The sequence below is a fragment of the Zonotrichia leucophrys genome, chromosome 11 (assembly GCF_028769735.1).
Source record: "Zonotrichia leucophrys gambelii isolate GWCS_2022_RI chromosome 11, RI_Zleu_2.0, whole genome shotgun sequence".
NCBI lineage: Eukaryota > Metazoa > Chordata > Aves > Passeriformes > Passerellidae > Zonotrichia > Zonotrichia leucophrys.
The window spans coordinates 7629525-7643596 of record NC_088181.1 but is presented as its reverse complement, the minus strand read 5'-3'; the positions used below and the strand labels follow the sequence as shown (position 1 = coordinate 7643596).

The window sequence follows — 14072 nt, the reverse complement described above, 5'->3', positions numbered from 1 at the left end:
TCTCCTTGCCGCGGGTCCCCGCAGGCTCAGCCTCTGGGAAGGGCTACCCGAAGGGGGATGTTTCCCCTTCGGATATTCCCCCGCCTCCGGGGCTGGACTACAACCCCCGGCGTGCAGCGGGCAGGGCGGAGCCGCCGCCGCGCCGCCGCCGCCGCCGAGCTCAGCCGGGGCTGGGGCCGGGGCCGAAGGGAGCGGAGCTGGGCGCGTTCCCCGCCTGGTGAGTGGGGCCGGGATACGGACGGACCGGGGGGACACACGCGGGGAGCTCAGTGACCGGCCAGGGCAGGAGCCTGTGCATCCCCTGCGAGCGCGGGCGGCTCCGTGTCACCGGCTCCGGGCCTTGCTGCTCCGGGCGGGGGGCGCCGCGGGTCTGTCGAGTCACCCTCGGTGCAGCGCCTGCTCTCGGGGTTTCTGGCTGCCAGAGTATGGCGGCTTTGCCTGCAGGGGAAGGACACCCTTCAGCATCCTCCCCCAGGCCATGGGAGAAGCATCGACCCCCTGCAGCATCCTCGGCCGGGTGGGAACTTCAGCCCACGCGGACCCTCCGGCCTGTCCCTCCACGGTCCTACCCACGCGGCACAGGGCGGCCCTTCCTCCCCTGCCCCAGAAATCTTTACAGAGGATTCATAGCACAAGCACAGAGTTTAAATAGCCCAGAAGCAAGGAGTGAGCTGGACAGGTAGAGTCTCTGTAGATGTCCTCTAGGAATTTGCAGATTTCCTTGAAAAGAGATTTCTCATGTTCATGTAAACTCCTGCAAAATCCTGCCAGGTTGTGAGGGTCGACCTCCTCCACCTTGGACACATCTGGGATGAGATTTGGACTTTGCAACCCCCAAGGGCTGTGATGCTGGAAACACCTTATCTTCAAATCCAAAATCTTCTGAGACATCATCCATCTCCTGCTGGTTGTCACCCTGGGGGTGCCCAGGAAGGGGCCAGTCCTGCTTTTCCTGTTGACACAGTATTTCTGCTGCACACAGGTCATTCCTGTTGAGCCCAGCCTTGCTCTTTACTCAGGAGCACGTGCTCAGCTCTGTCTTGCAGAGCTTGCAGAAATTAGGGCTGGAAATCAGGAAGTGAGCCAGGACTTTGGGTCTTGTGTCCACAGAAAGGCGAGTCCTGCTGTAAAGCTGCAGCTCCTCAGCCCCACAGCCAGGGCTCAGTTCCCTATCCAACAGCAGTTGTGACCTCTCCCTGATTTGAGGGACAAGAGGTGAGTTCTCCTGCTATATCTCTGCTGGTGCATGTGTGCTATGAGCCCCCCCAAGCTAAGGTCCAGGAACTCAGCTCCCCTGTGCCCCCACCTGATGCCCAGGTTGTCCCTTGTTAATATAATTTAACTAACACTTAACAGTGTCATTCTTCATCCCCTTGTAGGAGTAGGGAGGTGCCTGACTCCCGTGTTGCTGCATTCCAGCCTGTTTGTTTGCTGCCCTTCCTGCCTGATGGAGCCAGTGCTGGCTGAGGACCCTCCTCGAGGTACCTGGCTGAGCCTGGTGCAGGAGCACTAGTGGGACGTGGACAGTGGCGTGTGCCACCTGCGAAGGGACAATGGCTCAGGGCACTGGGAGCATCAACAGTGACTACAAGGATTGGGAATGGAGTGATGATGCTGGCGAACGGGCCAGGCTCCTGCAGAGCCCTAGTGTGGAGACGGTGCCCAAAAATTCAGAGAGCCAAGGAAATGGACTGGGGGCCACATCGGCTCTGGGAGCTGTCTTCATTGTGGTCAACGCTGCTCTCGGGGCTGGGCTGCTCAACTTCCCTGCTGCCTTCAGCATGGCTGGTGGCGTGGCTGCAGGCATCACCCTGCAGATGGTGAGTGGGGAAGGGACAGTCCCCCATCCCACCATGGGAGGGTGCATGGGAGGGACATGTGGTGCCCCAGAAAGGGCTTGGGGAGGACCAGACTCCTAGGAAGAAGCTCTTTGGGTGAGGTGCACCAGAGATTCTCAGTGTTTTCAGGGGTGGCTGCCTGGGGTGGCTGAGGGAACCTCGCCATGTTGTTGGCTCAGTGTTCCCTCCCTGTCTGTCTCCTATCCCAGTGCATGCTGATCTTCATCATCGGAGGCTTGGTCATCCTGGCGTACTGCTCGCAGGCCAGCAACGAGCGCACCTACCAGGAGGTTGTGTGGGCTGTCTGTGGGAAGGTGCCTGGTGTGCTGTGCGAGGTGGCCATCGCTGTCTACACCTTTGGCACCTGCATCGCCTTCCTCATCATCATTGGAGACCAGCAGGACAAGAGTAAGTGCCTCCCATGGAGCAAATAATAACCAGTTGTTGTCCCTTCAGCTGGAAGGGCCACCCTGACCATCTTGGTTGTCCCTACAGTCATTGCTGCTCTGGTGAAGGAGCCTGAGGAAGTTGGGAGCAGCCGCTGGTACACAGACCGCAAGTTCACCATCAGCATCACCGCCTTCCTGCTCATCCTGCCCCTCTCCATCCCCAAAGAGATTGGCTTCCAAAAATATGCCAGGTGGGTGGGAAGAGCCCTCTGGGCCTGGGCGTTGGGGTGGGCCAGCCAGCACCCACCTAAGCACAGTTGCAGAGGACGGGGACTGGAAATGGTGTGGTTCTTGTGCCATATCTCCCCACTCATCCTCTGCCTTCCCTTGCCTCAGTTTACCTATCTGGGAAGCAGAGGAGTGGCTGAGCACTGTGCAGCCACAGTGTTGTACTTCAGGGCTTGTGTCCCTCCCTTCTGCATGCTGGAGGAAGCAGGAAATGCTGCTTTCAACTACATTGTCTCCTATCTTTGGAGATGGCAATCCAGCAGAAAGGAGAGCCAGAAACTGTCCCTAGGCTGGGTGGTCTGCAGGCCAGCCCTGCTCCACCAAGAATCTTGGTGTGACCTGGCTGCTGGAGCTGCACCAGCAGGGGCACCAAGGAGTGTCAGTGCTTCAACACTTGCCTCTTTCTCCCGCCCAAAACCCAAGTCTGGCAGGTTTGCCACTCAGAGAAGGATGGGATAACCCCCAAATACAACAGAATTGTGTGGGCATCTGCTTGGGGGACAGCGGGTGACGTTTCCTGGTATATTCCCATGGGAAGGGAAACAAAAAATGTGTCTGATAGGCAGGAGTGGGGTAGCCTGGGCTGTGCCAGAAGATGGGGATGGAGAGGCTGGGAGGAGACCCTCCATGAAGTGGGGAGGCAGAGCACTGACAGCCTCCTATCCCCTTTCACAGCTCCCTCAGTGTGATTGGCACGTGGTATGTCACAGCAGTCATTATCATCAAGTACATCTGGCCCGACAAGGAGCTGGTGCCTGTGGAGATCCCCACCAGGTGAGAGCAAGAGACACAATGCTGTCAGTGCCACCACAGCTCTGCAGAGCCAGGCAGGGCTGTGGGAGTGAGGGCTGCAAAGGCAGGGGATGAATCTTTCACCAGTCCCATCCCTGGTCCTGGGGACTCTGCATGTTGCTGCCAGAAGCTCCCAAATGGCTGCACCTCTGCGTGTTTCAGAGGAGCAGGTGGTGAAGAGGAGGAAAAGGACCTCTTAAAGGTCCCCATGGCTCCATCACAGATTTTGATAGCACTGATTGGTTTTTACCTCTGACATATCCAGGCCCTGGATTCCCTGTGCCATGCTTGTGCTCAGCCAGCAACAAGGGCTGTGTCTATATTTGGATGATTTTGGTTATTTCCTTAACCAGCACAACCACTGTGGCTTATTCCTTTCCTCACAGTGTATATTTTTGGATCCAGTGCAGGAATTTTATGGCAGACCAAAGGTTAAACCAGTTTTTTTGCACTGCCCAACTAGATCCTTATTTTTTTACTGATACTTTCACTTTTGTGTGCTCAGGTTTGGCTGTTTCTGTCTCAATGAAAGGCCCTGTTCTTCAGGGAGTACCAGGTCCCAAGAAAATCCCATTCCATGCAATGGCATCATCCTGGGTGGGGGGATGCAGTAAGACAAAGACACTGAGCACTCCCAGCTCATCCTCCCCTGGTGCACTGGATGGGGGTCACAGGGGATTCTGGTCTCACTGATGGGTGTTTCTCTCCTTCCAGCCCCTCCACCTGGACAGCTGTCTTCAATGCCATGCCCACCATCTGCTTTGGGTTCCAGGTAAGGCCATGAGCTTGCCACTCCCATCCTGTGGTTGCTTGGACGGCAGACTAAAACCCTGCCCGTGTGCTCACTGCCCAGCTTTGCAAGGAGACTAAAGTATTTTTAACATCTCACCACCTCTGGATGGAGATGGATCCATTTTACCCCAGCTAGGATGTACAGGGCATCCTGTCCCCCACCTTTTTCTTCTCCAGTGACAAACCTGGGAGATCATGATATCCCAACAAACACAGAATATCATGAGTAGGATTCCCCATGGTTCTGCCCATCACATATCCCCACTGTCTCTGTGTCCTGGCAGTGCCACGTGAGCAGCGTGCCCGTCTTTAACAGCATGAAGCAGCCAGAGGTGAAGACCTGGGGGGCAGTGGTGACAGCAGCCATGGTGATTGCTCTGTTTGTCTACACAGGCACTGGTAAGTGAGGGAACACCGTGTGAGTGTGGCACAGTCCTTGGAGTGGCTGTGAGCCTCAGGAGGGCAGGGACCCTCTGGTCAGCAAGGGTCAGAGGGAGAAGGGAGGAGAGTCCATTGTACACCTCTGCAATGTGCCCTGTGCCGTGTCCATCCAAGTTTGGTCCTTCAAACAGATGTTCAGGAGACTTGTCCCTGTTCCCTGTGCTGACTGCTCCCTTCCTGACAGGCATCTGTGGCTTCCTAACCTTTGGAGCTGGCGTGGAGCAGGACGTCTTGATGTCCTACCCCTCCAATGACATCCCTGTTGCCCTCGCCCGGGCCTTCATCATCCTCTGTGTGCTGACATCCTACCCCATCCTGCACTTCTGTGGCCGGTGAGCACTGGGAGAGATGGGGCTGGTGTGGGAAGGAGGAGCAGCACGAGGAAACCCCTCTGTCCTGGCTCTGTGCCCACAGGGCTGTCTTGGAGGGTCTCTGGCTGCGCTACACCGGGGTCACGGTGGAGGAGGACGTGGTTCGGGAGCGGAGGAGGCGCCTGCTTCAGACCATCAGCTGGTTCCTCCTGACACTGCTCCTGGCTCTTTTCATCCCTGATATTGGCAAAGTCATCTCTGTCATTGGGGGCTTGGCTGCCTGCTTCATCTTTGTCTTCCCAGGTAGGGATCCTGGCATGCTCAGGGGCTGACAAAGGTCTCACAGCCTTGTGTCTCAGAGAGGGAGGAGCAGGATGGAAACACAGGAACCAGGAGATTTTTAGAGGAGGACAAAAATGTGGTGAGAGGCCAGTCAGCAGCCTAACTGTTTTGGCTGGACATGGAGTAGCCCTCTGTAACAGGGGGTGCAGCTCCCTGTTTTATAGGGTGTCTGTTCAGTCCCCAGTGGGCAGTCCTCATCTGGTTCTAATTTGCCTTCCCTGCCTTTCAGGGCTCTGTCTGATTCAAGCCAAGCTCTCTGAGATCCAAGAAACCAGGGCAATCAGGTAACTGAAATGTGCCTCCCCTCTCCCCCATTCCCCTGTGGATACTGGGGTAAGAACCCCTCTAAATATTCCCTGTCCTCCTGCATCCACAGCTGGTGGGCCCAGGTCTGCTATGGGGTGTTCATGGTCACCCTTGGAGCCTTCATCTTTGGACAGACCACTGCCAATGCCATCTTTGTGGATCTTACAGCCTGACTCCTCCAGGCTGGACTGCACTGCTGCTGCTGAGGGGATGGAGATTTCCCCTAGGACCAAAGGGAAGTGGGAAGAAAACATGTTGGTGTGTTGGGAAGATCCAAGTGAACCGTTGTGACTCGGGGCTTGGCTGAACAAGCCCTGTGGTGGTTTGTATCTCATTGTCTTAAGGCTGCAGGCAGTCAGGCTTCTCTCAGCCCTGGCTCCCTGCTGAAGCCAGAGCAACACTACAAGGGGACCTGTCATCCAGGGCAAGCTCCTTCTGCCCCTGGAGTAGACACCCCTCCCTCAGACATCACTAAGGGGTCATGGCTGGGGTTTGCAAAGCCATGCTGCTCTCATCTCTGTACCCTTGTGCTGGTGGAGCTCCTCTCCACAGCTAAAGCTCCTTCTCCCGACTTTGGAGAAAGAAGCAGTGTTCTGCATAAAGGGAAATAGTAATCATGTTTATCTGACAGGGAGACATCCCACAGTCCTGTTCTGTGTCAATGTTTGGTTGATCTCTGGTTTCCTGCTGGTCTCCTGCCTCTACTCTCACATCTCCCTCTGCCTGGGCTGCACTTTGTGTTACAAAGGGTTGCCTTCAGCCTGTTTGGGTTTTTTCTTTTAAGGACCAGAATGACCCTGGGGTAGGGACATGCCAGTGCAATGTTCTCCTTGCCAGGGGTTGCTCACTCAGAAGAGAAGCTGCTATGACAGCATCAACCTACTGAAGACACTACAATGGAGCAAAGCTCTTCTCCAGATTTACAATCCTGTTCTTCCAGGTGTCCAGGAAATGGGACTGGGCCAGGTTTTAAAGGATGCTTTTGGGATAAAGCAATCAGTATTAATTTGTTTTAGATTGTTCTCTTGGTCATTTACACTCTCTATGGCTGGTGTTGCTCTGGGCTGTCCCTCTGTTGCCTGTCTGGATGATAGTTTCATTCCTGCTTTTTCTGGGTTGAGCAGTTCCCCCAGCTGCGGGTTTGGTTGGGGGTGTTAAACCTCAACAGCAATGTTCTCTTGTTCTGTCTTTGAGTTTCTTTTTATGTTGTTTGGCTTCTAAAACCCTTGGGGAGGGAGGAATTCAGGGATAGCTGTTGATGCATCTGTGATGAGGGTTCAGCTCAGATTTCTGCAGAACCTGGCCCTGCACCTCCTGCATCTTCTGGAAGCAGCACAGGCTGTTGTGGTGGGAAGGAGAACCATGGCTTGTGCTCCTGCACTTCTCAACGTGGCTCTGTCCTGCTGCTACCAGTGGCTGCAGGAGGGGTGACAGCACGTGGGTGCTTCCCACGTGGAAACATTTGGTATTTCCTTATTAACACCGAGTGTAAATGGGGACCTCCCCATTGCTGCTTGGGACAGGGACAAGTCTCCTGAATGGAGAAGGAGGAGAAGGAGGAAGAAAAGCCCTAAGCACAGCAGGAATGTTTGAGAGATGCTGTGAAGGCACAGATCCCTCCTGCCTCTCCCAAGGGATCTCCAGCATCTCTGCCCTCATCTTTTGACAAACCCAGGCTCCACCAAACCCCCACTGGTATGGCACTGGCTGTGTGCTGAGCCCCTTTGCCAGGCTCCTGCCCAAGAGCAGGAGCTGGGACTCAGGGAGCCTTTGGCATAAAGAAGATGGCCAATTGTCCTGGGTGTGGGGAGCACAGAGCCACCTCCCGTGGAGCCCAGCAGAGATGCTCAGCAGATGCCAATGCCAAAATGCCTTCCAGTGCCCACCCTGCAGGAAGATGAAAAGGTTTGGTACCTGGTGGGTCTTGTGGCTCTGGCTTTCCTGAAGGTGTGCTAGGCATGAGGAGGTCCCTTGGCCGAAGTGGACGAGGACACAGTGTCTCATGTCACCTGAGAAACACCTGGGCTCCCTTGGTGCCCCTGTGGCTGTGGGCTGAGCGAGTCTGGGGGTGCTGTGGCCGTTCCTGTTTGCCTTACTGCTCCCGTTTACAAACACTGGCCTTTTAACATGTATTTTGTACATGCAGAAAGTGGAGGGAACTCAATAAAAGTGACATTGTGATGCGTGTGTCAGGCCAGCACGAGGTGGTTTCTGTGGGAGATGCTCCTGGGTGGGATACAGGGATGAAGCCATATCCTGAAATGCCATCCCAGCTCTCCGAGCTTTGGGATGGATGGTGTGGAGCTGGGAAATCCCACTGCCTTCCTCAGGCCCTCATTCTCCGGGGTATCTTCGCGCCCAGGGCCGGGGGATGCCGGGGGAGGCTCTGTGGGCTCCAGTCCCGGTGTGGCGCCCCAGTATCGCTCCCCGGGACCGGCAGGCGGGTGTGGTGTGGCTGGAAAGGAACTGAAGGGAGTTTCCACTTCGGGACTGAGGCCGGCCATCCGGGAGGGTGCAAATGGAGAGAGGATTTCCTTAGAAAGGAAAACCCGCGGCTGGAGCGTGCCGGGCCGGACCGGGGGCCCTGAAGGACCCGCGGCCCCCATGTTAAGGAGATTTGGCGGGGGGGGGGGGGTGCCTGGGCCGTACCAAGGCAGGGCGAGGGAGGGCACGCCAATTCATGGGCCTGTACCACGGCGCTGCGCGGGGGGGAAACCGTTCCTGGGCTTGTACCATCTTCGGGGGGGAGGAAACAGCGAGGCGAGGGGAACGGGGCGGGCCGCACCACTCAGGGAGGGGTAACCCCCCCCACGTGACTCCGCGCGCCCTTTGGCACCGCCCACCACTTCCCCTTCCCGCCCCGCCCCCGCGCGACGCCCCTCGCTCATTGGCCGGCCTCAGCAGAGCGGGTTGGCCGGCAGCGCGCACGCGCAGACCGAGAGGAGTTCGGAGCTCTGATTGGCTGAGAGAGTAGGAAGGCTTTCTGCCCCTCCCGGCCAATGGCGCGCGGCTCAGGCTCCGCGCGGAGGGCGGCAGGGTGCCCTCCCCCGAGGTCGCACGGCGCTGATTGGTCAGCGCTCACGCGGTCCCGCGCTGTGATTGGTCGAAGGCCCTTCCGCGGGGGCGCGGCAGCTCGGCGCGCATTCCGCCCCTCCGCTCCCCCCGCGCCCCCCCCGCGAGAGGACGGGGGAGGGGAAAGGCCGCGGCGCGAGCGCGCGACCCCATCCGCCATTTTGTATCGGAACGGCGGCGGCGCGAGAGAAGCGCGCGAGCGGCCCCGGCCCGGCCCTCACGACACCGCCGAGGTGGGAGCGGCGCCCGCCCGGCCCCGGGGGGGTGCTCTGGGTGGCTGTGGGGGCACTGCGAGCTTCGGGGCGGTGGGGGGAGATCTGTGGGGACGGGGCCGGAGGCAGCGGGACCGGGCCGGCTTGCGCTGGGGGCAGCGGGGCCGGCTGAGGCACCCGCCCGGCCGGGCCGCCCGCCGCGGTGTGCGAGAGGCGGCCGAGGGACCCGCGGCCCTCTCCCCCCGCACTCCTCCGTCTTGCGGCCGCCCCTGAGCCACAGAGGGAACTCGGCAGGGTCCGGGCCGGAGCCGCGGGTGTTCCCTGTCCGGTGGCGGCGGCAGCGGCTGCGGCGGCGTCGCGAGGTGCGGGGGAACCGCCGGCTCTGGAGCTCAGCGCTCCCCCTGCGCTTGTGTAACGCCGGCGGTGACAGGTGGAGCTTTGAGCACTCCGGGCCGGGCCTGCCCCGGCCGGGCTCGGCGGCCTCCGTAGGAGATCGGTGTTGTTGTAACTTGCCCGCAGAAAGTACGGAAAAAGTGAGCTGTAGTAAATAATCCGGTGACATAACCTTCTTGCAGACCACAGGAGAGAAATCCTTCTCAGTGCTGTCCTCCAGTTAAGAAAACGCTGCCCAGTGAAATGGACTTGTGTAATTCTCAACTAGAAATAGCAACAGTTGGGTGTCTCGACAGATGCTGTATCAGTACAAGATCTTCTTTACAATAGTTTCCTAACTTAGATTAGTACCATTTACTCCTTATACAGGAAGACTAATGAGTACTCATAGTTTAATTTCAACAAACCACAACCAATTTGGACTGTATTTAGGACAGAAGTGAGGTAATACTGAAAATACGACACTAATCTGTTGATATATCATGTACTCAGATTATTTCTGAATCCTACTTGTTGCAAGGAAGCATGGCAGCTGCTCTCAGGAACTTTTTTTAAGCAGGTAACAAAACAGGTGTGACTCTGACAAGTCACTCTTAGTGTACCCAACTGATTCCTGTTTCTAAGGTAACTGCTGTGGCATTGGCTAAAATTATGGGCAGGGTGAGTCCAGGTGGGGTGACTCTTACAAACAGGAAACAAACTTAGTTGGTGGTAGACTGGTCTGTCCTTTCCACCTTTGTTATTTTGATTCTTTCAGCCCTTTTGCTTATAAGTTCACTCTTAACTGTTGATGCCATTGGCCTGGTGTCTCCAAACCAAACTCACAGCCAGTTTGTTGCCTATCTGTATCTCCTTGGAGAAATATCTTACCCTCTTTATCCTATATAGTGTTCCTGGGTTTTTGATTTATGCTGAAATGGCCACTCTTGGTGTTCAGCTGAGTAAGTGGAAGAGAAACTGTGGGAACATAACTTAGCAATAGAGGACAATAATATTTTGTGTCCCTGTGATGGGACATAACTAAATCATGTTGGGAATTGTTATCACTGAGAATCATGGTTGAGGCCATCACTAGTTCAGCCAGACTTCTCTCTTGTTCCATAAACATCCCCAATGTATTAATATTGCAGTTTTCTTTGACTTTTGAAATAGCATTTAGCTGTTCTAAAACACATTTTGAATGGTAAAAAAACATGAAGCATTTAATAATTAGTCTCTCATTTTTTTCCCTTCAGCAGAAACTTTATTCTGGAGTTCTTGTCAGAAGGAGAACTGGGAAGTGAGAGTTTCTTCTTGTTTTGGGGTTTTTTTTAACAGTCCAGGTTGAGATGTGGAAATGCCTGAAGCAGCCATGTCATGTTTGATGCATATCTCATGTATTTGAGATAGATTCCAAACTGCAACTTCAGTGACCTGAGTGTGTAGGAACAGCTTAGGTGCTGAAAACTGAAGTTACTGTGTCTAATCATCTCTTGACTTCCAGTTTACTGGAATTGGGTGCAGCTTTCCAGTGTATGGAATGTTCAGGTGTCCTTTCTGTTTGTAAACACCTGAATTTGAAGTGGTCAAATGAATCGGGAGCTTATTTTACTCCAAATGTGAATTTCACTCTGGGCTTTTTCCCTCGGTAGATTTCAAAGCGAAATGTAAAGTACAGAATGATTGAAAACCACCTCTCCCTTGCATTGCTCCCAGTGTCAGCCTTCAGAGGGGTGTGCTGCCCTTCCATGTTTTGTATTTGGTCATGGGTTTAAAAAGAGGGTAAGGGACTGTTCTGGAGTGCAGGTTTAGCACTGGTCCCTTTAGCATGTTTTGTGATGTTTTGTCACAGGAGTTTAGAACCCAATCAGCAAACACATTGCTGCTTGTGTCACTTGATCTGTTTTATCCTCCACATGCAGCACATGTGCTCTGAAATCACACAACTCCTGAAATCCAGTGGCAGTAGTTACTTACTTCTGCAAAATGCTGAATAAAAGATCCAAAGTTAGCTTAAAGTAATTTTGAAATTACTTCCTTTGTGGTGATGTTTCTGAATTCATGGAAGACTTCAGGTCTGTCAACTTCACCATCAAAGCTTAGTTACTCTCTAGTGATTTCTGGTTATTAGGGAGTGTCTTTGGTCACACCTGATGGGTGGTTTCATATCGACCCACTCTATTTTGTGATCTTTGGATTCTTGCCTGAAATTTTATTGCATTTATGTTTTAATCCAACAGGACTCTGCTCTTGAAAAAAGACCTACTGAAATATATGCCAAATGTCTTTTGTTGTTTCCCTTAGGAAGTGTTCAGGGTGTGTAATGCTGTAGAATTTGGTAAATATTTTTTATGTTGCACAATATAAAATAGTAATATTGTAAGAGCTCCTGAGTCCCGTGCTGGGTGTATTAATCCATTACTGTATAATAGGATCTGTGACTGAAAGTAGATAATTTTACCAGGTAATCTGAATTTTTTTATAAACTCCCTGTGGCTGAGGCCTGACTTGTCTGAACCTGGCAGGTTTGTCCCATGGACTGAAAGCTTCCTGAATTGTTGAGGCCAGTGCAGGGAGATTCATTCCCACTAAGGATATATGGATCTAAAAATAAAGTCTGCTTCACATAGCATTCATAGCTTCCTTAATCAGTGCTGTAGTAATTGAATTTGAGTCTTGCACTGAATGACCAAAGACATACCTGTGCAGTTCTGCTTTGCAGACAAGGCTCCCTTGGTTACTCTGTACTCTCCTGAGTGAGTTTATTGGAACCTCTGAAGTGCTGGTAATGTTGTGTCCGGGGGAGCTGTCAGGTTTGCTGTGTGCTGGGATACACACAGTGCCAACCATATGTTTAGAACATAAGTAGGAAGCTGTTTCCTCAGCTATTGTGTTCCTTGAGTCTCTGTGTTTGCTCAGGCTCTTCCTTGAAAGAAAAAATCCATTTTGCCTTCAGCTTGGATTGTCCAGTGGCACTGCCAGATTCTGCAGTTGGAAGGTGGCAAAGCTTGTTTTGCTGCTTTGCAATCAAAGCATTGCCTGCTTTTGTGGAAGACAAGAGATGCTGATAGGAGGGTGGGATGGTCAGTGTGTGGTATGGCAGCAGGGAGGCTTGAGCCCAGCTGGAGAATTTCAGTACTAAAACCCCTGAGTTTAGGTGGAGTAGGTGTGATTGCTGTGCTGTTTGTATTGATATGATGAAAAATGCCCAGAGAAATGTGTTTTTTCTTCCTAAGGCCCTGAAAGGCAAACTCTGAAATTCTGTTACTGCCTTAAAAATTGGCCAAGTTGAAGTTTTGTGTTATGCCCTGTAGGCAGTTCAAACAGCCTGTGAGTTCTCCAGGCTGGTTGCTGTGAGCTGGCTCTGATGGGGCTGAATTCCCCTGCTGCTTTTAGTAACTGCAAGTACTGTGCTGAGCTCTGTGTGCTTGATTCTTAACAAATGCTTTTCAGAAGCTTTGTATTGGTCATGTATGTTAAACCCTTCCAGTAAGACTGTCTTGGAAGGCATGTACTTGCCAAACCCAGTGACATTTTCTAGGTTATTCCAAAAGGGGAATTTAAAGGTTATTTAAAAAAAATTCAGATCCTGTACTACTGAGAAATCTTTCTAAACTTCTGTGCCAGTCCTCCTTTCTAGATGTTCCACAGTCAATGGCCTTTTAAACCTTTATATATAAAGGTAATGAATTCTAGCTTGTCAGATGTACTAAAAAGAAATGGAAGTTTTGTGTAATTCTTCTGACTGCAGTTTTAGACATGCTCTGAAATTCTTTTAGATACCAACTGCCTTGTCATTGAAGAATACTTTCAGTATTACTGGTAGAAAATTTGTTCTTCGTGAGATGTAAGCTTTGTTGCTTAAGAAGGATCCTGCATACCTTCATTGAGTAGTCTGGGGTTTTTTTGGCATACTGAAAGTCTGCAGGTCAGTTGATTTGACTTTTCTTACAAATAATTTACCCATATATTTGTGTAATATAATAATTTTTTTCGAATGGCAGAATAATCTTAATTTCCTCTGGTAGGATTTGTTGCTCCTGATGTTTTGAAGTATAAGGTATGGTTCCAAGTGTAAGCAAGTGAAAAAAGAGAGTTGGGAAGGAGAGTTCTGCTTGCACCCAGCACAGCCTGTTCACCTGCTGTGTGTGCTGGGTGCAGCAGAGGGAGGCCGGGCTGTGTGTGCTGGGTGCAGGCAGAGGGAGGCCGGGCTGTGTGTGCTGTTGGGTGCAGCAGAGGGAGGCCGGGCTGTGTGCTGTTGGGTGCAGCAGAGGGAGGCCGGGCTGTGGGTGCAGCAGAGGGAGGCCGGGCTGTGTGTGCTGGGTGCAGCAGAGGGAGGCCGGCATGGGCACTGTGCTGCTGCAGGGCGGCTCCCTGGGCCAGCACATCACCCCAGCCATCCATTCCCATGATGAGGCACCAATCGTGTGCTGCTGGTTTCTGCCATGGAGAGCCAAGACCACAAAGCAATAGTTTTTCTTCTGCAAAAGGGATCTTCAGACTCTTGGCATGAAGCCCAGTGACCTTTGTGTTTTGATCAGGTAGAGCTTCCAAGCAGTGACTCCAGCTTGATTCTACCTTTGGCAATGCACAGTGCTGCTGCTCAGAGCAGCTTGGGGCTTCGTTTGACGCTCCCCACACTGTTGGATATGCAGGACTTGCTTTGGGATGCAATTTTGTCACACTGGCAATCTGTAATTTAACAGATGAGATGTCAAGTGCCAAGTTTTGTGTTGTCATAGAAATTTATTAAGCTGGCAAGCTCTGCTGTTGTAGCTCGCTGGAAAAGCTGTTTCAGTATAAGCCAAATGTTAGGGTTAGTTTATTGCAGTTCTTTGTGCGTTGCTCATTCACGATTGCTTCTTTTGGTGTACCGGGGTTGAGGCAGTACTGTGTGGATGTACTGGGGCAAAATGA

At 52.9% G+C, this 14072-nt stretch overlaps 2 protein-coding genes across 7 annotated transcripts in view; both read left to right on the top strand.

Annotated features, from left to right (window-relative positions):
* The first annotated feature begins 132 nt into the window (after positions 1–132).
* Positions 133–7696, top strand: SLC38A7 (solute carrier family 38 member 7). 3 transcript variants are annotated; one of them, XM_064723331.1, is made up of 11 exons: positions 133–217; positions 1380–1820; positions 2048–2246; positions 2334–2478; positions 3191–3289; positions 4022–4079; positions 4384–4498; positions 4725–4872; positions 4955–5154; positions 5423–5477; positions 5570–7696. In XM_064723331.1, the coding sequence occupies exons 2-11, from the start codon at positions 1554–1556 to the stop codon at positions 5670–5672; spliced, it is 1389 nt and encodes a 462-aa protein (XP_064579401.1). In that variant the 5' UTR covers positions 133–217; positions 1380–1553; the 3' UTR covers positions 5673–7696. The 3 variants fall into 3 exon arrangements, with proteins under 3 accessions (XP_064579401.1, XP_064579403.1, XP_064579402.1); XM_064723333.1 differs by having other exon boundaries at positions 145–217; positions 1420–1820; XM_064723332.1 differs by lacking the exon at positions 133–217 and adding an exon at positions 969–1215.
* Positions 7697–8676: 980 nt separating this feature from the next.
* CNOT1 (CCR4-NOT transcription complex subunit 1) overlaps positions 8677–14072 on the top strand; it is a 52706-nt gene continuing 47310 nt past the window's right edge. For all 4 annotated transcript variants that reach the window (XM_064722927.1, XM_064722925.1, XM_064722926.1 and 1 more), the window contains exon 1: positions 8677–8804. The gene's annotated coding sequence lies outside the window, so the exon portion shown is untranslated. The remainder of the gene's footprint in view (positions 8805–14072) is intronic.